This window comes from Peromyscus maniculatus, chromosome 4 (assembly GCF_049852395.1).
Source record: "Peromyscus maniculatus bairdii isolate BWxNUB_F1_BW_parent chromosome 4, HU_Pman_BW_mat_3.1, whole genome shotgun sequence".
In the NCBI taxonomy this organism is placed as follows: Eukaryota; Metazoa; Chordata; class Mammalia; order Rodentia; family Cricetidae; genus Peromyscus; species Peromyscus maniculatus.
This window is the reverse complement of record NC_134855.1, coordinates 140,372,079-140,399,515: the sequence shown is the minus strand read 5'-3', so window position 1 is coordinate 140,399,515 and position 27,437 is coordinate 140,372,079. Positions and strand designations below refer to the sequence as shown.

Sequence of the window (27,437 nt, the reverse complement as noted above, 5' to 3'; positions counted from 1 at the left end):
AACCTAATCCCCAGATGCCACCACAATAAAAGGCTCCAAAAAGCTGAGGCCTGGGCAGGACAGTGACTAGTGCGAATGGGATTTGGGGAGCCAGATCCTCTCTCTTAATCTTGGTCACCATCTCTCCTGCATCTAAAGCTGCATCTCATGCTACACTGCCCCCAAGAAAGGGCAGTTTTCTTTTTCCTACAGGAAGCACTCAGGGAGAGTGGGATACAGCTCCCACCCAGCAACTAGCCCAGTCACTCTGTGTCGTGTCTCCTTCCCACCCCAGCCAGCCACATGGTGCCTCCCCCCCAGAGTCGGCACATAAGACAGGAGGCTCTGACTTCTAAAGCAGGGAACAAGGACAGTCCTCACACAGGCTGGTCTGGGAGGCAAGCACAGCTCTCCAGCCTACCTCTGCCCCATGGTGGGAAGTGGGTACTATCAGGCCATCGGACAATCACCCCCACCGGACTATGGGATGAAGGATGAATGTGAGCTGTGAGGCAGGAGAAGGTATGCATTTTATGAAATAAAATGAGGGGATCACTCTAAATGCAGAATTAAAGTAAGAGCTTCACAACGACAACAACAGATGCCAGAGACGAAGGAGGAGGCTCGGTGGGTAAGGGCCTACCATGCGAGTATGAGATCCTGAGTCTGACCCCGCACTCACACAGGAAAGGAGGGTGTGTGTCACGGTGGTCACAGTCATGGGGAGGTGAAGACAGGCTCGCTGGGGCCAGCCAGCCTAGCTAAACTGGGGACCCAGAATATCATTAAGAGACCTTGCTTGGGAAAAAGAAGGTGAGCCAATGAGATTGCTTGGTGGATAGAGCACTTGCTGTGCCAAGTTGGAGGACTGTGTTTGATCACGGAACTCAAGGAGGTGAAAACTGCTTCCACAAAGTTGTCCTCTGACCTCCACATGTGTGCTATGCACACTCATTCACACACACACAATAATAATTCATTAAAAAAAAAAAGTTTTGAGTTTTGGGGGACTGGTAAAACATCTCAGTGGCTAAAGGTGCTTGCTACCTGTCAGGTCCAAGGAAACAGTGTCCCCAAATTCTGATCGCTAGCCAAAGGCCAGCACTCATCAGGAACTCGTGAAGACAGTTCCCCTCTACCAGAAGGAACCATTCCCCTTAGCACTGGTAGAAGGGACAAACGTCTACCTGTGGTGCCTATCAGCGTATCTATCAGCGTACATGCTGGCCTCTAGGCCCCCTCCCATCACAAGTACCTGTATGAAGTTCTCCAGCTCACGGGCTTCTGCCCCCAGCTGCTCATCTCTCCTTACATCCCTGCTATCTCGGCTCTGCCCCAGCTTATGTTTTCCTCTCTTTCCCTTCCAGGCCAGGCCTAGTCTGCTGGCCACGTCCAGTCTACTTCTTTCTCTGCTCTGGACTCTTCTAGATGCTTCTGGCTGTCCTCTTCCTCATTGTCTACAATAAAAACCTTCCCCTTAGCTGGGCATTAGTGAGGCCCCTTTAGTCTCAGCATTCGGGAGGCAGAGGCGGGCAGATCTTGGCTCTGTGGCACACAAGTGGAAATCAGAGGACAACTTGGTGGAAGCAGTTTTCACCTCCTTGAGTTCCGTGTGAGTTCAAGGACAGCTTGGTCTACAGAGCCAAGTTCCAGGACAGCCAGAGCTACACAGAGAAACCCTGTCTCGAACAAACAAAACAAAACAAAGAAAACCACCAAAAATAAAGCAAACTTTCCCCTTAAGCATACCTTAGAGTAGTCATGTCCATTTATATACTACCAAGCCTTACAATCTGAGTTCAATCCCTGGAATCCATGTGACAAGGAAAAACCAATTCCTGCAAGTTGTCATGATCTCCAATGGCATGGACATGTGTATACATATACACTCAATACACTCAATAAATAAATAAAAAAAAAAAGAGAAAGAAAAACAAAGGAGACAGCTCCTGTGATTGAATACAATACACATGCAAATACATACACAAATACCTGTACACACACAAAGATGCACACACACCTCTACATACACACAAACCCAAAAATAAGTAAATAAATAAAAACAACTTTTCCGAGCTGGGTGATATAGCGCAACTGGTAGAGTGCTTGTGAGCATCAGGGCCCTGAGTTCCATCCTCAGCACTGCATAAGGAATGCATGGTGGTGGACTCTGAGATGCCAGTGTTAGGTAGAGGCAGGAGAAAAGGGAGTTCAGGGTATCCTTGGCTACCAGGGAAATCTAAGGCCTGGGCTAGAGACTCTGTCTTCAAAAAACAACAAACAAACCCTGCCCCCCAAACAAAACAAATCACTACCACTACCACAACAAAATTAGAGATAGGCAGCTCTCCTAAGAGTTCCAGGAAAATCAGGGCTATATAGTAAGACCCTATCTCAAACAACCAAAACAGAATTTACCATGTGAAAAAATGCAAGGGAAACTTTAAAAAAAATTTCCTCCTTGAGCTGTTACACTGAGAAACCCTGTCGCAAAGAAAACAAAACAAGGGCTGGAGAGATGGCTCAGAGGTTAAGAGCACTGACTACTCTTCCAGAGGTCCTGAGTTCAATTCCCAGCAACCACATGGTAGCTCACAACCATCTGTAATGAGATCTGGTGCCCTCTTCTGGTCATACATGCTATATACAAAATAAATAAATCTTTAAAAAAAAAAAAAGAAAAGAAACAAAACAACCCAAATACTAAATAAAAAAATCTTCCTCCTCTTTTCTAGTGTACTGGGACTAGTCTGGAACAGAAATGTACTAAAATATACTTTATTTTCCATTTTGAGCAACAATCCATTCTTTTTTTTAAAAACATCAGATCTCATGGATCTGATTTAATCCCAGTACTTGGGAGGTAGAGGCAGGTGGATCTCTGAGTTCAAGGCCAGCCTGGGTCTACAGAGCAAGATCCAGGACAGCCAGGACTACAGAGAGAAACCCTGTCTGGAAAAACAAACAAACAAACAAACAAGCAAGCAATCGTCCTCCAGGCTGTTCCTCTTGGTGTGTATCACACAGCAAGTCTGACTAAAGAGAGACAGAGGTGACTAAAGAGGACCTGGGAGGTGAAGTTGCTTTCCAGAGCAATGGAAGGCGCAGGACCTGTGTGCTCTGTGAAGACAAGCATGGCACAGTTCACTGTGCCAGTTCAAAGAGACCCACAGACACTCCAGTACACAGACCTACAGAAGGACAACTAGCCACAGCTCTCCTGAGCACCAAGTCTGGGCCATCAGGGTGCAGGGTCACCTTATGTGAGTACTACTGAAATATTTAGGAGAGAGTTGATCCTATTAGGAATCCTGACAGGATCTGGTAAAAACAATGTTGTGCATGTGAAATAGGCTTACCTCAAAGTTCACAGGCAAATTCCGCTTCAGTGCAATCTCAAACACTTGGCTTATTTCTGATTTATTGAGGTTTTCTTCTTCTGATTCTCTTCCATTCATCTACAGAAGAATAATTGTTATGAGTCAACTTTGAGGAGCCTGGTATGGTGGCGCACACCTTTAATCCCAGCACTCAGGAGGCAGAGGCAGAGGCAGGTGGATCCCTGAGTTCAAGACCAGCCTGGTCTGTAAGAGCAAGTTCCAAGACAGGCAGAGCTACATAGTCTCAAAAAATAAACGAATGAATGAATAAGTAAATAAATAAATAAAAGAAAGAAACAGAAAAGTCAGCTTTTGGTCAAGCCATCTACAGTCACTGAACCTCAGCGCTACATAGTTAACAATAACCACAGATGGAGGCCACAGGGAACTGAGTCTCAAGTCGCACGTCAAGCACTGTCCGCCTGTAGCTAGTAAAGGCACTGTAATAAGCCACAGCAGCACCTTGAGGTGCAATGGATCTGGTGGTGCTGTGGAAGGCACCAGGGCTGCTGGGAGAGGAAGCACAGCTAAGTCAGTGAGCCAGAGTCAGAGGGAGGAGATCCCTCTGTAGTCGGCAGGTGAGCAGGCCGCTACAGAGGTCCTGGAAACCAAGAAGGCAGTGGGTCAGAATGCCCCATGGCCCTGGCTCACACAGTGCAGCAGGCCAACAGCCAAGGCACACACCAATCAAGTCTCCTTAAGCAGGGTAGAGTCCACCTTGGTGTCAAGGTTCACCAGTTCTCCTGGCCCTTAGGAGGGATCAGAGGGGCCCAGGCCACCTCTCTTTGAGCTGGTAACACGGGTTCTACAGAGTTCAGCAAAGACTCAGGAGGGGCTAGTCCAACACATCACCAGCAGACCTGGCCCTGGCCAGAGCTGCTAATTTCACACTGCTGCTTTCTTCTGCTAAATTTGTCAACTTCTGGTTCCAGGATTAGCCCTAACAGGAACCTCCTAGCTGAACTTGCTAACAGGTCATAGCAGGACTAGTCAGGCTTTGCTGTGTGGGTCAGTTCACAAGCAGACCTACCCACAGAGAGCACGCAAGCAAGTCATAAAGGTCAAGTAAGATACGAAAAAGCAAAGCTCTCGGGCATTGACCCATAGACATCCCCCAGGCACACTTCAGAGCAGCACATCTCTTTATTATTCCAGATGCACACAGTGCTTTCTCCTGCTCAACAATGTGCTTCCTTCCTTCCCAGCCGGGGGCTCTTTCCATTACTATCCTCATTCATCAGCATCATGTGCCCAGTGCTCTGATGGTTCCTTACTCCTGAACAGGAAGAGCCCTGGCCTGCTTCTTCTCATGGGCTTGCCATATTGTCCAAGCTGGACTCCAACTCTGGGACTCAAGAGACACTCCTGCCTCGGCCCTAATTATCGGGGAAGAGGGGACACCACCCCCTGGCCCTTGTACCTGTTCTTGAAGCCCGTGTTACTACAAAGTGCCTTAGAAAGCCGAAGATCTAAAAAGTTTGGTTTGAAATTGAACTGTGTGTGAGGGAGTGAGGCCACGTCAGGCCCACCCACCTTTCAGACAGTCTCTCACTGGCATGGAACTGGTCAAGCAGCTACTAACAGACAGCTTAAGAATTACTCTTCAGCTGGGCAGTGATAGTGAATGCCTTTAATCCCAGCACTCAGGAGGCGGAGGCAGGTGTATTTCTGAGTCCGAGGCCAGCCTGATCTACAGAGTGGGGTCCAGGACAGACAAGGCTACACAGAAACCCTGTCTCGAACAACCAAAACAAAGAACAAAAAGCAAAGAAGAAAAGATTCCTTTCCTACCACAGTAGTTTTAAATCACAGCACAGGGCTAGCAGTGTAGCCCAGCATGTGATTAGCGTTAACCTTCAGCAACAAGAAAACCAGACAAAGAAAGGCCGAAAATCCATAGACACTCCTCTCTTCCAAAAGCAGGCTTCTCCACACTGTGAATGCCCTAGAAGCCACTGGATTATACATGTACAAGTTAAGCTGGTGAGTTATCTAATGGGAACTTAATAAAACAACATAAAATGTGAGCTTCCCTGTCTCTTCCCTGGGCTCTGGGCCTGCCTAGCCTATAAAACATGGCAGAAGCCAGGCTGTGGTTTCTGGGAATGGGTCTTAAGAATCAGTTTCCAGGCTGAAGAGACGGCTCGGAGGTTAAGAGCACTGGCTGCTCTACCAGGTCCTGAGTTCAGTTCCCAGCAACCACAGGGTGGCTCACAACCATCTGTAATGAGATCTGGCGCCCTCTTCTGGCATGTAGGCAGAATACTGTATACATAATAAATAAATAAATCTTTTTAAAAAAACAAAAACAAAAAAACAGTTTCCATTTCCTATCTTAGAGAATGCTCATTCTTTTTTTTTTTTTTTAATTTATTTTTATTTTATGTGCACTCGTATTTTGCCTGTATATGTCTGTGAGGATGCTGAATTTCCTGGAACTGAAGTTACAGATAGCTGTGCTGGGAACTGAACCTGGGTCCTCTGGAAGAGCAGTCAGTGCTCTTGCCCACTGAGCCACCTCTCCAGCCCAAGGACACTCATTCTTCAGATGTAGTCACCAAACTGTGAGGAAGTGTAAACAGTCCCTGCAGAGGACCACTAAACAGGAACTAAGTCCCCTGGCAGAGGAAGCCATTTTGCCACCAGGCCCTCCCAAGTCAGAGTAAGCTTCCTCTGCCAGAACTATGCAGAGCAGACAAGCGGCCACACCTACCCCTGCCCAAGCTCCAGGGTGAGCAAAAACATGCACCATGTTCTTGGATAGTGTGCTATCAAAAGACAGCAAGCATTTCTACAGAAATTCTGTAACTTGGCACTGCCCGTCAGTGGGTTCTAGCTGGGTATGGTGGCTCACAGCTTTGATTTCAGCACTCAGGAGGCAGCGGCAGGCAGAGTTCTGTGAGTTTGAGGCCAGCCTGGTCTACACTGCCAGTTCTGGCCAGCCAGAGCTACACAGTAACAGTGAAGAAGAGAGGGAGAGGAAGAGAGAGAGAGAGAGAGAGAGAGAGAGAGAGAGAGAGAGAGAGAGAGAGAGAGAGAGAGAGAAAGAATATCAATCAGCAGCTCCAACAACATGGGTCTCAGCACTGAGAAACAGTCCCCAGCCTTCCCAGCACACTCTCTCCACATGCAGGTCACTCACACTGGGCCAGATGAAAGAAAAGGAAGAGAAAGGCTGCCCAGCTTTCCTGCTGAGACATTTAGGAGACACTCTCCAGGCCACAGAATCTTGATGGCTATCACTCAGTAACTACAGACATGTCAGCTGCAGCCTGGGTGTGTCCCAGGCCTGTGTCCACCTACCTCCAGCCTCTCTGGTGGAGGCTCGTTCTGCAGAGTCCTCAGTGCTCTGGCAGTGGCGTCATGTTTCACAGCTTGTCTCGTCTTGCCTTTCCCGTTAAACTGCTGTCCTCCCACAGAAAGCTCAACTTGGTAGAGTAACGGCGGCACTGGAAATGGGTAAAAGTACCTACAAATACAGGGTGGGAGTGTCAGGCTCCGGCTGGTAAGTCACCCATGCCGTCTTCAGCAAATCCCACGTTTCCTGACTGTGGTCTCCTCACTGTGTCTGTAGCTAGAAACACCTTCTGGTGTTCTTGAATCTTAGATGGTCTTTTAATAAAAAACCCAGAGCCAGACAGATATCAAGGTGAAAGCTGAAAGAGAAGCAGAGCAGCCAGCCACTAGTTCTGACCTCTACGAAACCCTCAGTCTAAAGAGAGCGAGTTCCTGCTTCCTCACGCCTTATATATCTTTCTCTGTCCCACCATATTACTTCCTGGGATTAAAGGCATGTGTGCTTCCCAAGCAAAGGCATGAGATCTCAAGTGCTGGGATTAAAGGTGTGTGCCACCACTGCCTGACCTCTATGTCTAATCTAGTGGCCAACTCTGTCCTCTGATCCTCAGGCAAATTTATTAGAGTACACAATCTATCACCACACTTCTGTTCAGCACAATGGAGGCTGCCTCAAAGTTTACACTGAACTGCAAGCTCAGAGCTGACAAATGGTTTGCATTTGACTCTCATGCTAGGCTATACTGACAGGGTCCAGAATGGAATGGGTGTTGGCTCAGACAAACTTCGCTCACTTTACTCTCTCAAGTCTTCAATTTGCACTTGCATGCCTCCCAAGGAACCTGGGAATTTTAAGAGTGAAGCCTTTTAGAAAGGACCCTCACTTCTGAAATCTAGCAGCACCAAGTCCAAGAGTCTGGTTCCTTCAACTTCAAGTTCATATTCTTGACTGAGGCTTTGCCCTTTCCCACCTCATCAGAGGAAGGGAGGAAAATAAAATATCTATTTTCATCATCGATCTATTCACTAACGTCACACTCCTGACAGCAAAGCTTTTGCAACACATGACAGATCTCATGTAGCCCAGGGTAGCCTGGCTGCTGTGCGGCAGATATCTCTCTGCTTCCACCTCCTGAGCACTGGAATTACAGGCATTCTGCAACTACACTAGTTTTGGCACTTCTCAGTGTTAGTTAATCTTAGTATTTCACACAGTACAAAAAAGTCAGAAAGCAGCGAGCAGAGGGCCTCGTGTGCTCAGGAGCACGTGCTGCAGGGACCCACAAAGCAAAGGAAGCAATGCGGCCAGACGGGGAGTGTGAGTGCAGCTGCTCCTGAGCAACCTGCTCAGGCCCTCTGCGAAAGCAGCTTAAACAGAGGTTGCAAGACAGCACCAGAGGCACACCTTAACCCCAGTGACGGGGCTCGGTCAGAGCAAATCATGACTCAGGTCACAATTGACAGACATCACTCTAGGTCCCCGAGCACATACCTGGGGGGGTAGGCCCCTCCGCGCATGCCGTAGCTGTAGGTGGACTGCATCCGAGAGTGGGGGTCCACGGGCTTATACATTGGTTCTCCTTCCAGTTTCACGCCAAGTGCATTGAGCACTGCAGTGGTAGGAGCTATGCTTTCTGCAACATAAAAATCATACAAAGAACAGTTTCAGGCCCTAGGCACTGATGAAGCATGGCTGTAAATCAGACTCAGAGAATGTACTGCAAAGAGCCAAGTACTAACTAGATCTACCCTATGGTTGTCCATCAGGAAACCCAAGAATCCGCATAGCGTACAGAACCACAGGAAAAACCTAGGAAGGGAAAGGCAAGTAGCTTGTTTGGAGAAGGCAAATAAGGACCAGAAAGCATCCAATGTCTCTGACTTGGCATTACAGTGAGGCTGAACTGTGGTCACAGATGACAGGAAACCCGTTTCATTTTCATATACATCAAGAGGAAGCTTTTTCCTCAAAATCATCAACATGAGAAAATACAGACCAGGGCTAGAGACGGGACTCAGCAGTAAGAGCACTTGCGGTCCAATCATAAAACCAGTTCAGGTCCCTGCACCAACGTACGAAGCCTGGCTCCCACACTCGCCTGTAACCCAGCTCTGACAGGAGGATTGATGGTTTCCAACCTAGCTGAGGACATGAGTTTTAGGGATAGGTCCCATCTCTAAGGAATAGTCAGAAAGTGACATGAGAAATCATCTGATGTTATCTCCTGAACTCCACACACAGCCCACACATCTGTATGCATGTACTCTCACAGAAACAAACAAAACACACACTATTCATCTTTCAATTTGCTCTCCTAGGTCATCCAATTCATAAATCTTCACAACCCATTACAACAGCCTGAAAAGATTACTGTCTGCACAACTCACATTTTAAAACAACCCTTGAGAGTGGGAGTGGGCGGGACCGAGGGCCCAGCCATCAAAAGCACTAGCTGCCCTTCCAGAGGACCCGGGTTTAATCCTTTGTACCCAGAAGGGGACTCACAGCTCTAACTCCAGTTCCAAAGGATCTAACACCCTCTGCTGGCCTCTAGAGCCACCAGGCAACAGTGGTACACAGGTAAAACACCCATGCACATAAATCATTTATTAAAAATAAGAAAGCATCCCTTTTGGACCTTGGGTATGACACACCAAGTTAAGGCACATGCTGTCAAGCCTGAGAGCTAAACACAGCCCTACAGACTCACATGGTAACAGACAACGGGGAGGGGGGGGAGTTGTCCTACCTCCACACAGCACTTCAAACAAGTACCCACACATGTACACAATAAAGAAAGAAACACATCTTTAAAACAAACAAATACTTTCACTAGGCCTAGTGGCACTTGAAAGGCTAAGGCAGAAGGATTGTAAATTTGAGAAGAACCTGAGCTGTCTATCTCAAAAACAAAGAACACTAGCAATAGCAAGCTTGATTAATGTCCATGAAAACCTACGTTTGGGGGGCTGGAGAGACCACCTAGCCCAGCACAACATGGTGGCTTACAACCACCTGTAACTCCAGTTCCAAGGGATCTAACACCCTCTCCTGGCCTCCAAAAGCACCAAGTGCACAAGCAGTGCACAGACGTCCATTCAGGCAAACAATACACATAAAAATAAATAATCTTGAAAAAAAAGAAGCTGGGTGGTGGCGCACACCTTTAATCCCAGCACTTGGGAGACAGGCAGGCAGATCTCTGTGAGTTTGAAGCCAGCCTGTTCTATAGTGTGAGTTCCAGGACAGCCAGGATTGTTACTCAGAGAAACCCTGTCTCAAAGGGGGGGGGGGGGGGAGAAAGAAAAGAAAATTCACCTTTAGTGTTTTGTTTTTTTAAGATTTATTTATTATGTATACAACATGTATGACTGCAGGCCAGAAGAGGGCACCAGATCTCAGATGGTTGTGAGCCACCACATAGTTGCTGAGAATTGAACTCAGGACCTCTGGAAGAACAGTCAGTGCTCTTAACCTCTGAGCCATCTCTCCAGCCCCAAAAATTCACCTTTAAATGCCTCTAAGATAACACAGAGAAAAATAAAAATGATTTTTATTTTATATTAAAATTGGCTTAACTAAATTTAGACTATGAATCAAATTCATAAGAATATCAATGGTCTTGCACAATCAGAAGGTCAAATGAATTACTGTTCTTCCTCATAACAGAAGTGTATGTGTGTGTGTGTGTGTGTGTGTCTCAGTCAGACAGACAGACATAATTGCATTTTAGAACCACCTCAACTACTGGACGGTGGTGGCACACACCTTTTATCCCAGCACTTGAGAGGCAGAGGCAGGCTCATCTGTGAGTTCAAGGTCTACAGAACAAAAGACCCTCAATCACTTTGAGACTCAGAATCTATTTCGAGTCGAGAAAGACCACCACATAGAAATCAAAGGCAAAAAGAAAGGTTGGCCTGAGCTGGTCAGAATTCACTCCTGATTACCAAGGACTGGGAACTGTAAGTAGAGCGCCGCAGCCACCGCCGGTGCCGGTGCCGCCCCACCCCCACCCCCCCAGTCACAGCCTCCAGCAAGTGCCTCCCCAACACATCCCATGGTTCCTAATTTGCTTTGGGTCCTTGTTTGAAGCACTATGACCTACTAGCTTGCATGTAGGCAGTATTTTCTCACCCTTGTTAATCATCAGGAGACAGAACAATCCACACTGCTGATTGACAGAGTATAAAAGCAATACTGCCATACTGACTTGACACAACCCTGCTAAAAACCTATGCTCTTGATGAGCTACACAGCCTTACCCAAGGAAAAAGGTATTTTCATCATGTTTTTCCTCAACCTTAAAAACTGTATGAGGACAGCATCTCCTCATGACTCCTCTGCAGACCACCCAGTCAGGGACGGCAGACTGGGATAGTGAGGAGGTATCTGCCACTCAGTGTAGGACCTATGCTTAGGAAGCCATCATGCCATACTGGGAAGCCCCAAGACACACTTTGGAAAACAGACTATCCTGGCCCAGACAGACTGCCAGATTCTTCCCTTCATGTGCTTAGAGGAAATTCCTTTCTTCCCCCAGCTGTGGCAGCAGCTGTGTGCTACAGTTTGAAAACTAGTTCCATCGGCTTCCCGGAGCTTATCTCCCAGTGTCAGCTGGACTGAAAAGAAGCACAAGCGTGCCTCCAGGGCTTAGGCGAGCTGCTGACGCTGCCCCACTTGGACCTTAGGCACTTTTAATGGGTATGGTTTAAAAGGGCTGCTCATCACCCTCGAAAGGTATTTCTTCACTTTTCCTTGTTTTGAGACAATCTCACTATATTGTCCAAGCACCAACGCCAAGAGACACTTCAAGCACAACTATGCTTGTTTGTAAAGACTGATTTTGATTTTCTGGGTATGGGTGTTTTGCCTGCATGCATACACCACATGTGTGCCTGGTGCCCAAGGAGGTGTTTGTGACTGAGTTACAAACAGTGGAAAGCTAGGAGCTGAACTCGTGTCTTCTGGAAGAACAGTCGTCACTGCCCTTACCCACCCAGTCATCGCTCTAGCTCCTAATTAGGCTTTTATCAGATACCAAATGGGACAATTCGAACAAGGAGCTGAGCTGGCTCAGATGAAGAGCACATGCTGCTTCAGTTCTCAGCTCTCACATCAGGCAGCTCACAGCTGCCTTAACTCCATGTATGCCCTCTGGCCTCCTCATGGTGCACAGAAACTCCTGCAGGTTCACATATACACACATAAAAATATTCCATCTATAACAATTGTTTCACATCAGAGTCTTTTATTCTCCAAGGTTGAAAAAAATAACAAAGATAACCGAGAAAGCCCAGCCTTCCTTAGAGACAACGGCCCACTGTGCACCATCAGCCCCTCACCCAGACTACTGACAGCGGCCTCACTGACTTCCCACATGCAAACAAGCAGGAAAAGAGAGGTCTCAAAGTCTGGAACACTCATGGGAAATCATAGCACTTGGGGACTGTCCACTCCAAATCCCTCACAATCTCATGTGACTTGGAGTTTTAAAAGCCAAATATTCCAAGGAAAGCATGTATTTTCTTGATCCATCCTGCAACGGTAAAAGTAGAGGCAATTCTCAGTAAGCCAGGCATGGTGGTGCACACTTGGGAGGCAGAGGCAGGCCAACTGATGAGTTCAAAACCAGCCTGGTCCAGGAAGGACAGCCAGGGCTACACAGAGAAACCTTGCCTCGAAAAACCAAAATTTATAAAAATCAAGACGATTATCTAAAGTCTGTTTAGAATAAGGATGAGTTTGTATCCCTTATTCTTAGCAGTTTGAAAATCTGTAGATGCTTCGAGAAGACAGGACCAGAATCACTGCTGAACCACCTGTAGCTGAGCAACCCAGGAAAGGGATTATTAGTATGTCTAGAGACGTCATTGAGTGAAAAAGCCCTTTCCAGCACATGTGAAGTCCTGGGTTCCATCCCCAGCACTCTAAACTAAGAACAAAGACAGCACACAGCTGGCCGGGGCAAACCTGACAAAGCACTGCTGCTGGAGTCGGCCAAGAAGCCCACAAGCAGTCCCCTGGAGCAGACCGCCATGTCAAATCTCAGCTAAGGGACATCACTATCTCCCAGCCAGGACCACCGTTTTCCTCAAACCTGGCTTCTCATTCCTAGAACATTCCTAAAGACTGCTGTTCTCAATTGTGATCTACTTTGGACAATTATCTAAGTGAAATACCATGGCCCTGGTGGGAGTCTCACAAAGTCAATACATGGAAATGGAAGAGCACACAGGCAGCTGACTATCAGCTCAGTGAGCCTGACATCGACGAAGCTGCCCTCTAACCTCCACATGCAGGGTATGGCATAGGTGTCTGCACACACAAAAGACACATAATAAATAACTTAGAGCTGTAACACTACCCTTAGCCAGGCATAGTGATCTCGGCACATGGGAGGCAAACAAAGGCAGGCATAGCTTTGTAAGTTTTAGACCAGCCTGGTCTGCACAGTGAGTTCCAGTGTAGCCAGGACTACATAAATGAGACCCTGTCTCAAAAAGAGAAAGCAAACAAAACAAAACACAACTGTAGTCCCAGCATTCAGGAGGCTGAGTCAGGAGAATTACTTTGAGTTCAAGGACAACCTAAGTTACACAGAGTTGAAGCCAACCTGGGCTATGTGGCAAGACATCTCCAAGCAAGCAAGCAAAGGACACATTAAAATAAAAAGCATGGTGGAAAGGTATGGTGACGCACACCTTCCATCTCAGCATTTGGGAAACAGAGACAGATGGATCTCGGTGAGTTTGAGGCAAACCAGGTCCACATAGTTCCTAGACAGCCAAAGCTACATGAGAGATCCTGTCTCAAAAATAAATAAATAAAAGAAAAAGCAGTCAAGCCCAGGGGAATGCAATGGTTTATGCTCTTCCCTTTAAAACAGTCACACACATCTGAGGAGTCAGGAATGTCATCCTGTGAGACAATCTAAATGATTCTGGTGAAGCAGGTTAAGATGTGGAGCAGCTAAGCAAAAGAGAATCAGTGTCTTAACAGATTTACCAGGCCCTGGTGGCACGTGCCTTTAATCCCAGCACTCGGGAGGCAGAGACAGGCAGATCTCTGTGAGTTCGAGGCCAGCCTGGTCTACAGAGATAGTTCTAGGACAGCCAGGGCTACACAGAGAAACCCTGTCTCAAATAAAGATAGATAGATAGATAGATAGATAGATAGATAGATAGATAGATAGATAGATAGATAGAAATTTTCCATAAAAATGAATGAGGAGGGATAGATAGCATATTATTATGTTTCACTATTATTATTATTATTATTATTATTATTATTATTATTATTATTTTAATGACTCTGGTCTTATAGTAAATCTGGCCACCCCTTTCTTGGTATAAAACCTTACTGATGCACGAACAGGAACTCAGACAGAAAACAGTTCTTCATCAGTTCTGGGAAGTCATTCAAAGGGCAGAACTTTGACAGAACAATGGCCATCCCAAGTGGTATTTCCTGTCCATTTCTTTCTGCTAGCTGCCAAGACCTTGAAACAGAAGGTTTGGGTTGAAAGTTACATGTCTATCTACCCATATCCAACCAGGGTTCCCTATCTGGACACAGAGATATAGATGGCAATATTTCCTTCTGCTTCCTAACGGAAAAGCAGAGCGCCCTAGCACCACCTCTGGAGCTGCTTGTCAGATGGGAAACCAGCTGAGGAGAGACGAGAAAGGAGACACGCAGCTACAATGTGCCCTGCAGCCTTGCTGGAACAGGTCTAACTGCGGGTGTGGAGAGCAGGCAGCTAGCGGGAAGACTGAGAAGAAACCAGTCCTGTTCAGTATCTGGCTCCCAGAGAAAGCAGCAGATGCAACCTGAATTTGTACTTCAACGTGAGACATGACCACTCTCAACAGAATGAACGACTTCCAGACTAACTGTTTTCAGTGCAGCTGAGTCAGTGCCAGGAAAGCTAAAGTTCTATATGAAAGTAGCGAGGGAAAGAGAATAAAACGCTAAATTACAGAGGTGGAAAGTAACTGCTGAAATGCAGTCAATCCTGGCATTACCTCAGCTACAAAAACAGCCCAGGCAGCATGTAGCTATGTGGATCAGTTAGAAGTCTACGGTTCCTTGACATGCTGCAATGTCCTGGCTTGCATTTCTGCAGTGATTTAAGATGACTTATATACCCATGCAATGTGTGGTCATTTTGCAAAGAGAACCAGCAGTGTGTAGAGGTGCTTAATATTCATAGCTCATGGTAAAGGCCTCTGGTCTCAAACCTGTGAGAAGTTGAAAGCAACCTGGGGAGTGACACCATTAGCAGGGCACTATGAACTGCTGTTGTCAAGGGTAGCAGTTTGAAGGGACAGAAACCTTTTCCATCAGTGACCAATTTCTCACTGTTGACGGTTCTTTCTCTTTATTAGCATAAAGATGGATCTGTTTGAGGGAAAGTTTATTAGAAGGTTCGTCTACTTACAGATTCTTACTCAGAAAACCACTGCACCAACCCTGAGGCTCACAATCCTAGAGTGACCTGACGGACCCTATGCTGACCTGGGACCACTGCAGGGGCGCCGGAGAGCTGAGCAGGGCACTCACTGTCTCCTACTTAGTTTTTACGGTACAAGAAACTGCAAAGCCAATTTCTTCACAAGTCAAAAGGGGGGTGGGGTGTTGGCTCAAGAGTGGCTCAGCTAAGCCAGGCAGTGGTGGCGCACGCCTTTAATCCCAGCACTCCGGAGGCAGAGGCAGGCGGATCTCTGTGAGTTCAAGGCCAGCTTGGGCTACCAAGTGAGCTCCAGGAAAGGCGCAAAGCTACGCAGAGAAACCCTGTCTTGAAAAACCAAAAAAAAAAAAAAAAAAAAAGAGTGGCTCAGCTGTTAAGAGTACTAGTTGCTCCTGAGGACCTGGGTTCTATTCCCAGTACCCACATGGCAACTCCCAACCACTCTAACTCCAGTTCCAGGAGATCCAACATCCCTTTCTGGTCTCCACAGGCACACAGGGGTCACACAGACAACAATCTATACAAGCAAAATATAGTAAAATAATTAAAAAGTAAAAAGTCAGGCATAGTGGCTCACACTTTTAATGCCAGCACTCAGGAGGCAGAGGTAGGTGGTCTACACAATGAGTTCTAGAATAACAAGACTATAGCGACTCTATCCCCAAAACAACAAAATAAAAGAAAAAGTATGGGGGGGAGGGGTCGGTCCTGGAGAATTGGCTAAAAGTGATTAAGAGAACTTGCTGCTCTTCCAGAGGACTGGGTGTGTTGCCAGCACCCACATGGTAACTCACAACCATGTATATATAACTCCATCTATGGGATCTAATGTCTACTTCTGACTGCCACAGGCACTACGTACACATCATGCATAAACATACATGCAGGTAAGACTTGTACACATAAAATGAAAATTTAGGAGTCGGAACAATTCTATACATACTTATGACCATTTTTCAAAAAGCAGAGGAAGTTGTAAGGGAGCTAAAAGTACTTTAAATAAAAAAGCTTCAATGAAGGCTAGAAATTGTATTTTCTAGTATTTTATGGAAACAGGCAACCAGCCAGGCCTCCAGCATATACCAGCTGACCAGCTGTTCCCTGGCAGACTAACCCCACAGTGACTTTTATCACCAGGGCAAGCAAGTCACTTGACGCAAAGCCCAAAGAAGTGCCAGGGCGATTAGCTCCAACGACCTCACCCGCCTCAGTCCCCAGCGCTGTCCCGCTGCACCACCCTGTCTACTTTGGGAAAGGAACAAAAAACAGAGGTTACCATCCAAGATGCAGAACTGTTCTTAGCAGACTAGCTTCCAGGGTGCACACACAAACCCACAAGGGTTCAGCAATCAGCTGTGCCCTTCCTCGGTTTTTTTCTTTCAGCTGCCAAATAAGAAAGAGCTCCCCCTCTCTCCAGCCTCACTCCCCCCCAGTCTTCCTAAAGTCTGTCTTGTCTGTTTTACTCACTGAAGGGGACAATCAGTTTCCTCCTAACTTTAAACACCAGCCAGAGGTCACAGGAGAAAAGGAACTCAGACAAAGCCCGTCCCAGCAGATCCTCCAGACCCTGCAGAACTGAAGACTGAATGAATGCCTAAACTTAGAAAGGGTGGGGCTCAAAACCCTTTTTTGGCTACTATATAAAGCAGGCCCACTGACAACATTTCCAGCTCCAGTCATAAATACTTGAGAAGCTCAGAACAAGCAGGATTTGGTTCAGACTGCCCCCAAAATGCTAGTTTCAAATACACCTTAAAGAGCTAACGACAGGGTGAAATACACAGCTAAAAACTGGAGAAAAGAAGAATAGGTGATCGGTGAGTAGTGCTTGTCATGTAAACATGAGGACCTGAATTTGACCCCCAGCACCCACAAAACGTCAAGAGCAGTGGCAGAACAGCCTATCACCCCAGCACTGGGGAGGTAGGTAAAGGCAGGAGGAACCCTGGGGTTTGCTAGCCAAATAGTCTAGTCCATCAGCAACCTCCAGGTTCAAAAAGAGAGCCTGCCTCAAAAGGAATGAATGAGTGAGTGAGTGAGTGAGTGAGTGAGTGAGTGAGTGAGTGAGTGAGTGAGTGAGTAAATGAATGAATATGAGGTATACTTCAAGAGGAAGACACCAAGTGTCAAGCTCTGGCCTGGCCACCAGTACCCCTCACGATACATGGGAGAAGGGTAGTTAAAGCATATTATACAACTGCTTGGTAAGCTTTAGACTGCCACACAAGCAACACTGAAAGTCACCAGGCGAGAAGCTGGGGTGCAGGCTAGTGAAGATGCAGCTGCTCAGCATACTCACAGAGGGCTCTGGATTTAGTCCTAGACCCAGACAAGACATAAAAAATGGAAATAATAAAAGACACCAAGCAATACTCATTTGCTAGTCACTCTTTAGTTACTTGCTAATGTAACCCTGAGTGTCATGATTAAGCCTGAAGAGAGAATGAGGGGCAGTGATTGTCAAGAGAGAACAATTCTGTGTCTCCAGAAACATCTGGCAATGGCTGGGTGTATCTGGTTATCACTTCTGATCAATGTAAAGGGGTCTACTATAGCTGATCAATGTAAAGGGGTCTACTATAGCTGATCAATGTAAAGGGGTCTACTATAGCTGATCAATGTAAAGGGGTCTACTATAGCTGATCAATGTAAAGGGGTCTACTATAGCTCTTATACAGGGCAGAGGAAGCAGGGCACTGTACAAACATCATATTTACAAATGGGGAAAATGCACTGTGAGGAACAAAGCTCCCCACTACTGGCATCTGTCAAGTTCAAAGCAGCCCTAGGGACCACGGAATTCCAACTGCTGTTTCTTAGCATCTCCACCACTGCAGCTGAACCCTCCATGCACCGCCTTCCTTTAAACCTGCCCTTCAGAGCTGTTTCCAACCAGGTACATGAGGGCCTCACCTCATGAGAGACCAAACTGTTTGTCACTCATTGAGAAAGGAAGCTGAGAGCTCAGGTCTCACTGGACATCTGACTGTAAGGGTCCACTTCCTCCATCCTTCTGCATCATCTACTGAAGGACTTAGAGGCCAGCTCAGGAGAACATGCTAGTCTTCCTTTCAAAACAACATTTACTGACACACAAGCAATGCACCACAAAAGGAATGACATGGAGGAGCTTAAAGTGCTCCTTTCAAAACATCTGCACCTGATCAACAACAGCAGGGCCTCCCATCAGCTAACTGACACAGAGTATCATCAAAAATGTCAGGCATAGCGTTGGGGGTATAGCTCAGTGGGTGGAGCACTTGCCTAGCAAGTGCAAGGCCCTGGGTTCGGTCCTCAGCTCCAGAAAAAAAACAAAACAAAAAAAAAAAACCTGCCAGCCACAGTGGCACACACCTTTAATCCAAGCACTGGGGTGGCAGGTGGATCTCTGTTTGAGGCCAGCCTGGTCTAGATATGATGGACTTTAGGCCAGCAAGGGCTACATAGAGACCCTGTCTCAAAAAAAAAAAAAAAAACAAAAAAAAAAAACCTCATAGACTCTCACTGGGAAAATGACACATATCCATAATCTCAGCTGAAATAAGAGGCTCATTTGAGGACAACATGGACTACACAGTGAGGTCTTGTCTAAAAACAAATAAAATTATATATACACACATACATACATACACATAATATACAAACACAACACACACACAATAATAAAACCAAAAGTGGGGCCTCACCTGGCTTGAAAAATATTACTTTACAAGTACAAAGCACTGTTTCTGGATGTGAAGAAAGGAACATGAGCCTGTAAACCTCATAAAATCCTTATTTGTTTGTTTGTTTGTTTGTTTGTTTGAATTGCATATGTGTGCTACACAGTGGCTATGTGAATGCGTTCCTCCCTCAGCATTAAATGCAGGACCACCTGATGATACTGAGCACACCAGAACGACTTAATACACAAGGAACACGTCGGAAAAGGAGGCCAGAATTAGCTGCAAGGGCCATTAGTCTTACTGATTTCCAAATACAACTTCCAAGTCTTATTAGTAAACAACAACTTGAGCACTTTTTGTCTTGGTTTGGTGTTTTGCTTTTTGAAACAAGGATTCGATTCACTACATAGTCCAGACTGGCCTCATGGCAATCATCCTCCTTTACCTCTTCAGTGTAGGGAATCACAGGCATGTAGCACCAAGCTCAGATAAGCCCTTAAAAAAATTAGCAGTGAGTGATGTGATGTGATGTGATGTGGTGTAGTGTGTGAGTGCAGGCACACATATACCACAGCATGTGTGTGGAGGTCAGAAGATTAACTTGCAGGAATGGGTTCTCTCTTTCCATCATGGGATTTAGGGATTGAAATCAGGTCATCAGGCTTGCCGAGCAAGCACTTTTAACTGCTAAGTCATCCTTCTTACCCATGGAGAAGACTTCTAATTAACCAACTTTTCACTAATTAACACAGATAATGTAGTATCTATGCTTCTGTATAATCAACACATCATTCCCCTTTGTAAAAGTGATCTCCAGAGGCAGGTGGATCTCTGTTAAGTTTGAGGTCAGCCTGGTCTACAGAGTAAGTTCCAGGACAGCCACAGCTGTTACATAGAGAAACCCTGTTTGTGTGTATGTGTTGTGGGGGACCTCTCAATTCTAAAGAAACCTTTATTTCTTTGTTTGTTTGTTTTGTTTTGTAATTTTTTTTTTTGAGACAAGGTTTCTCTGTATAGCCCTGACTGTCCTGGAACTTGCTCTGCAGACCAGGCTGGCCTTGAACTCACAGACATCCACCTGCCTCTGCCTCCAAATGCTGGGATTAAAGGGGTGCAACACCATCGCCCAACCCTTTTATTTATTTTTATAAGATTAATTTTATTTTTAAATTATGTGTGTGTGTATATGTGATATGCACTTGAGTGCAGGTGATCACAAAGGCCAAAGAGGGCATGAGATCCCCGGGAGCTAGAACTGCAGGTGGAGGCTGGGAACTAAACTCAGGTCCTCCAGAAGCACAGGAAGAGCTTGCTCTCAACCTCTAAGCCATCACTCCAGCCTAAGACCCTTATCTGAGACATTTTTTCTAGATGCAATTCAGTTGTTTTCTGGGAGTAGAACTCACCTCTCATGTTGCTTCCCCTCCCTCCCAGAAAAAATCCATAGGCTCCAGTATCATCCAAATACCTGGAGCAAGAAAAGCCAAGAGCACAGATGGGTGTCAGTCATTAGCAGTCTATACAATAATTCCCAAAGTGATCACTTTAAGATCAATGTCAAGGGCTGGAGAGATGGCTCAGAGGTTAAGAGCACCGACTGCACTTCCAGAGGTCCTGAGTTCAATTCCCAGCAACCACATGGTGGCTCACAACCATCTGTAATGAGATCTGGCGCCCTCTTCTGTATACATAATAAATAAATAAATCTTTTTTTTAAAAAAAAAAAAAAGATCAATGTCAAGTCATGTTCAACCACAGTTCTAGATACATACATAACTGCAAAAAGAAAGAAATGTAACCAAACAACTATAAAGCATCCCACTATGTACTTTGTACTCAAGAGAAACAAAAACAGGACAGGATAGTTATCTTAAGGGGTCCCACTCCCACTCACTAGCTAGACAACAAAACTGTCTACAACTGACTGCCTGGAAACGCCTGACCGCAGGACCTCTGCCCACAGTTTAAGCCTTGAATGTGGTCCCATAGCACATTTGCCAGAGTCAAATGGACATGGGAGGATTCTTCTGCACACAAATGTAACTGCTGGGTGGCCTGCTACAAAACAAAACACCCCCCAAAAAAACAAAACAAAAAAAACCTTCCTAGAGACTACAGCAGTGGATCTCAACCTCTAGGAAGGATGGGACCCTTTAACAGTTCCTCATGTTGTGGTGACCCCCAACCATAAAATGATTTTCATTGCTACCTCATAACTGTAATTTTGCTACTATTATGAATTGTAGTGTAAATATCTGTTTTCCAATGATCTTAGGTGACCCTGTTGAAAAGGTTGTTCGTCCTCCCCCCAAAAAGGTCACAACCCACAGGTTGAGAGCCAGAGAGGACCCAGGTTATTTTGAGCACCCACCTAGTGTCTGACAACCACTCATAGGTCTTTTCAGGGGATCTGACATTGTCTGCTGACCTCCACAAGCACCAGGCAAGCAGTGGTGCATGCATATATATCCAGGTCAAATACTCATACATATAAACACATCTAAGTAAAAATACACTTCCTAATGAGAAGTCATCATTAATTGTTCCTCCCAGAAAAACTGCCACAGCAAACAAAAGTTTAAAAAAAAATTAATTCCAAGGCCAGGCATCACCAGTGGTACACACCTTTCATCCCAGCACTCAGGAGACAGAAGCAGGAGGATCTCTGAGTTCTAGGACTACCAGGACTACATGGAGAGAACCAGTCTTTTAAAAAAAAAAAGTTTAATTCCAACAGCCTTTCCATCCATAAACCTCATTTTCTTTTCTATCCCTAGAACTTTACCAGGCTCTTATTTTCCCCTTCCCCACAACAGTTTTAAAATGAAATTCAACAGTCCTGGAAGGTGCTATGCAAGCTGTCAAGGGAAGGAAGAACCGAAAGAGTTCTCTGCAGATGTGAAGTCTGAGAGCTACAATGACCAGCATGGCAAGCCACCCTAAAGGTCTAACAGCAGCAGTCACACCCTGGAGGTAACCAAGTTGAATTTATTTTATTTACTTAATTATTATATATATTTATTATGTCTGCATGCATGCCTACAGGCCAGAAGAGGGCACCAGATCTCATTTACAGATGGTTATGAGCCACCATGTGGTTGCTGGGAATTGAACTCAGAACCTCTGGAAGAGCAGCCCAGTAACTAAGTTTAATTGGACTTAAGACCTCCCAACAAGGAGATCATGCCTGTTACTGGAAACTTAGCTAACTACCCAAGGATGGGGTGGGGGGTGTGGGGTGGGGGTGGGGGTTGTCACAGATCCTGGAAGGGAACCTACCACTGCCACTTTACTAGACCAGCATAATTCCTAACTGCGTTCCACACACTTGTCCTCATAAACACACTAAGTGCAGCTCCAATCCTGACCAGAGAAGCTTCTGAAAGACAGACGGTAACAGACAATCCCAACTGGTGAAGATGCAGCAAACAACCGGTCACGGGTGTCCAGCCCAGCAGACACATCAACAACACAACTCCTGCACCTAAGACTCGGGGACATCACAGTGGAGAGGGTGTGAAGATTTTTAAAAGCACATTATATTTAATAAAACCAATTCACAACAGGCATGGTGGTCACACCTTCAGTCTCAGCATTTGGGAGGCAGAGGTAGGCTGGGAGTTCTAGGCCAGCCTGGTCTAGACAGTGAGACCCTGCCTCACTGTGGGGTGAGAGGGATATCAAGTACCAATTAGAGAACAGAAACAACAGCTGTCAGGAGGACAGTGCAGGGTGAGCATGGCACACGCAGACAAGGCACGATGGGATACATACGTACGGAAAATGGCACAGCCAAACTCAATGTTTTGTACACTGAAAATTGGAAAGGAAGAAAAAAGTAGCAGTGAGCAACAGCTAGAACTCCTTGCCTGCAATTCTGTGCTTTCTACAGTTTGGGTTCATTTCAGTCTGTCTTCACAGACAATAGGAAATTGCTGTTTACTGCCTAAATTCCACAAGTCAGATTACAAGCGTGCTGCTGCTGCTTCTTTCTATCTTTACAGCTCAAGTTCCATCTCTAAATAGTAAAATATGAACAATCCTAATCTGGAAATCTAAAATGTTCGAGAGGTTTCAGTCTGGGGACTACAGAGTTAGACAGCTCCGTCAGTGAAGTGCTTGTCATACACACAAGGACCCAGGTGGGAAAGCTGAGAAGGGAAATGTCTTAGAAGGACAGCACTTGCCACCACCTGACAACCTGAGTTCAATCCCCAGGACTCACACAGTAGGAGAAAAGTAACTACCACAAGTTGTATTTTGGTTTTTGAACGTCTGCTATGGCAGGTGTGCACATACAGGTGCACGCACACACACCAGGCCTGCACATGAGTGTGCACTTATACATATGCACACACAGTTTGTTGTTAGAGACAGTTTTTCTGTGTAACAGCCCTGGCAGTCCTGGAACTCACTCTGTAGACCAGGCTGGCCTCAAACTCACCGAGATCTGCCTGTGATCTGGGTACACTGCCTCCCAATGCTGGGATTAAAGGCGTGTACCACCACCACCTGGCCATACACATTTTTTTAAAAAGTTCAGCACAGTAGGGAGACAGACACAGGCAGGTGCCTGGGGCTTGCTAGCCCACCAGCCTAATCAGTGAGCTCCAGGACAGTAACTCTATCACAAAAATACAGTAGGGACAGACAGATCTCTGTGAGTTTGAGGTCAGCCTGGTCTACATGGAGACCTGTTCCAAAATAAATAAACAATAAATAAATACATAGGATGGGGCATGGGGCCAGAGAAATGGCTCAGCTCGTAGGGGGCACTAACCTCCAAGCCTGAGGACCTGAGTTCAAGCCATGGAACCTACATGGTGGAAAGCAGAGTTGACTCCTTCCTATAAGTTGTCCTTTGGCCTCTACATGCACAAAGTACATGTGCATTCAGACACACAAACACACAAAAACAAACAACTGTTGCAATAATAAAGGATGAGGCTGGAGGAATGGCTCAGGGCTGCTTTTCCAGAGGAGCTGGATGAGGTCCCAGAACCCACATGGAAACTCACGGCCATCTGTAACTCTGGTTGAGGGATCCAACGCCCTCTTTCGGCCTCCACAGGCACTAGGCATGCAAATGGTGCACAGACATACATGCAGGCACAACATTCATATGCACAACATAAGGAAATTGAAGAAGTCTTTAGTAGTGATAACAAATGGCGCCTTTCTCTCCACTGTGCCCTGTCTTGCTGCCATGAAGCATAAGCTCTGTCTGAAGCTGGCAGAGTCTAAGAACTTAGATCTTTCCTGGATTCTGTGTGAGAAGCTATTAATTTACTAAGCAGAAACGGCCTGGAAACAGCACACCTATGTCCTAGGCGCGCACGCGCGCGCGCACACACACACACACACACACACACACACACACACACACACACACACTTCTGCCACAAGTGGTCAATACTGTAATTCCAGCATTCAGAAGAGTGGGGAAGAGGATCACTGATTAACAGCCTGCCTGAGCACAGCAAGTGCAGTATCTGCAATATTTGCTTATTTAGTGACTTCTTTTGAAGACTAAGTCTCACTGGGTAGACCAGGCTGGCCATAAACTCAGAGACTTCCCAAGACTGAGATTCAAGGCATGCACCACCACCAAGCTCACCTCTGTGGAGAGGTGGAATCTTCCTATGTATCCCAAGCCGGCTTCAAACTCATACCTTAGGGCTGAAGTTAGAAGCACATCCACCACATCCGGCCAGAGCAGTCCTCACTTAGTAATAGATCACTTAGAATAAACATTACCTGGTTACTGAAAAAGACATGTGGCAACAGCAAAGCTCCCTTGGCTGTGAACTGCTGGTCTGGGTGAGGGCTAAGGACAGGCAACAACACTAAACAGGGAGAGGTCTATGTTACAACCTTTCTTGAGGAACACCAGCTATCTCCTCAACTGTAATATGTCACTGGGCTTTATTAAAAGTGATACCTTAGCCGGGTGATAGTGGCGCACGCCTTTAATCCCAGCACTCGGGAAGCAGAGCCAGGTGGATTTCTGTGAGTTCCAGGAAAGGCACAAAGCTACACAGAGAAACCCTGTCTCGAAAAACCAAATAAATAAATAAATAAATAAATAAATAAATGATACCTTGACTATAGACTAAATTCTTGCTAAAAAACTTACAGCTGGGCATGGTGGCATACACCTTTAATTTTTGGGAGGCAGAGGTAGGAAATCTGTGAGTTCAAGGCCAACCTGGTTTACATAGTAAGTTCTAAGACAGCCAACCAGGGCTACACAGTGAGACCCTGTCTCAAGAAAACAAACCTAAAAAGCAAAAACAAAACAAACAAAAAAATGAAAAATATTTTCTTTTGAATTATAATCATGTGCTTTATTGTAAAAATATTAAGATTCCAATTAACTTCTGAAGGTTTCTTTTTCTTTCTTTCTTTCTTTTTTTTTTTTTGTGGCAGTGGTACTGAGGAATAAATTTCAATTAAACTTTTTTTGGGAGGGAGGGGCTCAGTTCTCCAATCCCAGTGACTTTTCCAGGGTCAGTGTGTCTGCCACTGTCTTTCCCACCTGTTCTAAGAGCCTGGCTAATTTAGTAGTTCAGGTTCAGCGTTCAGCTGCTTGCTGAACCATTTCTCTCTCACTTCCCTTGAGTTGTTCATCTCCTGAACTACAAGCCTCTCTGGCCCCGCTTCTAGTCAGTCAGTCCTCCTATGGCTGCTCCTAAGAGGCTCATCAGTGACACACACTGCCTTGGTGGTGTGTGGTGGGTGACATCTGGAGGTTACTGTGAAATCAGATGGAACGAGTGTGTCTCATCCAACAGAAGGGTCTGTTCTGGGATGAAGTGAATGGATAATACTGCTCAGGTTACTAATTACTTCCATCAGGAACAGGCCTTGTGATTGCCTCAGATCTTGCCTAATTTTTCCATGCCCCCCCCCCTTTTTTGGGAGGGGTGTGGGTAAGATAGGTCTCATGGAGCCTGGACAATCTCATACTTGGTATGTAGCCAAAGCTGGCCTTGAACTCCTGATGTTCCTATCCCCACCTTCCAGGTGCTGGGATTACAGGCTTAGGATACTACACTTGGCCTGAAATCCATGCTTTCCATAACTAAAATTAACTGAAATATAAATTTCATGCTTTTGCAGAGTTCACCCTGATAGAAATGGGAGTGCTGCTTGCTGATGCTGTAATGTACAGAATGCTGACGCCCTCCCTGTCAGAGACTAACATACCCAGCAAAGGCACATTAGGTTTGGAGCCTACAGTTCTCTGCTGCCCAATGTACCAAGTCTACCCAGTGAGGTGCCATGACCCTTTACCTGGATGACAGGCAGATAAGAGTTCTTTCAGTCTGCTGCAGCGTGAACCTCCACTGTCTGCAATACTTAGCTCACCACCACTGACCTCTAGACAGCGGCTTGTCTGCTGAGAGTGAAACATGCAACACCAAAAGAACAAGAGAATGTTGTTTCTGCGTGCACAGTCTTTTTTTTCTTTTTAGACAGGGTTTTTCTCTGTAGTCCTGGCTCTCCTGGAACTCCATCTATAGACCAGACTGATCTTGAACTCACAGAGATCCACCTGCCTCTGCCTCCTGAGTGCTGGGGTTAAAGGTGTGCTCCACCACCACCTGGCATGCACATAAACCTTTTTTGTTTTGTTTTGTTTTGTTTTTGAGACAGGGTCTCTCTGTGTAGCCCTGGCTGTCCTGGAACTCACTCTGTAGACCAGGCTGGCCTCGAACTCAGAGATCTGCCTGCCTCTGTACACAGTCTTTCTAAGGTGGCTTTTCTTAATGTACTTATATGGCTTATTAGGAATGTTTTATGAATGCAAGGTGTGGGCAGGTTAACAGTTTAATAGTCAACACTAGTGAGACATGTTTGTTTACAACCATATCATCCACATTAACAGCTAATCCACCCAGGAATCACTTGACAACTGAGTAGCTAATCATATGAAAATGGCAGTGGGAACCCAATTTTATATGTGACAAGAAAGACTGACTCCTACGCATGTGACATGCTCTGTGTACTCAGGGAAGCAGCAGTGTAGACTACTGAGTCCTGCACTCACTGACCCAAAGGGCCCATAAACAAGACCATGCATTACTTAAACACATTTTCTTTCAAACTGGCCTGAAATTCTAATGAACAAAAGCCATGCCAGAGAGAAAAGCAATGTACCCTAAGTGCAGAGACGCACACGACTCTGTGGAAAGAGTGTCCGGGCTCAAGAGATGACAGCCATTAGGGCTAAAACAAGAACCTTTCTTTAGAATCAGGCCCATCAGTGCGCCGGTGGTGGAGGACCTTGCCAGGGACTTGAGGCCCAAGGGCTTGCCTACCCTCAGCTCTGACCCTTACTCTGGAGCGGATAAGGGGACAGAAATCTAACATCAAGTCTACAGTCAGACCAGATCTCATCTGATCTCCAAAGTGGGGTCAGCCTGGTTAGTCCTAGAAGGGAGGAATCCACATAAAGAAAGGTCTACTTCAACCTTGGTCTACAAGAGTTCAGTAACAGGCAGCTTCCATTTCTTAGATAAATTCCATATCTTGGATTCTTTTCTCCATCAAATAACTCTACCTTGTAATTCTTTATTTGTTTGGGGGCAGAGGGGTTGAGACAGAGTCTATCCCTGTAGCCCTGGCTGTAGACCAGG

The 27,437-nt window shown here is 45.9% G+C and overlaps 1 protein-coding gene across 2 annotated transcripts in view; it reads right to left on the bottom strand.

The window, feature by feature from the left end:
- Positions 1–27,437, bottom strand: part of Stau1 (staufen double-stranded RNA binding protein 1) — a 43,542-nt gene that overhangs the window by 10,033 nt on the left and 6,072 nt on the right. For both annotated transcript variants that reach the window (XM_042276842.2, XM_042276841.2), the window contains exons 2-4: positions 8,149–8,290; positions 6,663–6,828; positions 3,339–3,437 (exon numbers count right to left, since the gene is read on the bottom strand). In XM_042276842.2, coding sequence (XP_042132776.1) covers positions 3,339–3,437; positions 6,663–6,828; positions 8,149–8,228 — 345 coding nt within the window. In that variant the 5' untranslated portion in view covers positions 8,229–8,290. The remainder of the gene's footprint in view (positions 1–3,338; positions 3,438–6,662; positions 6,829–8,148; positions 8,291–27,437) is intronic.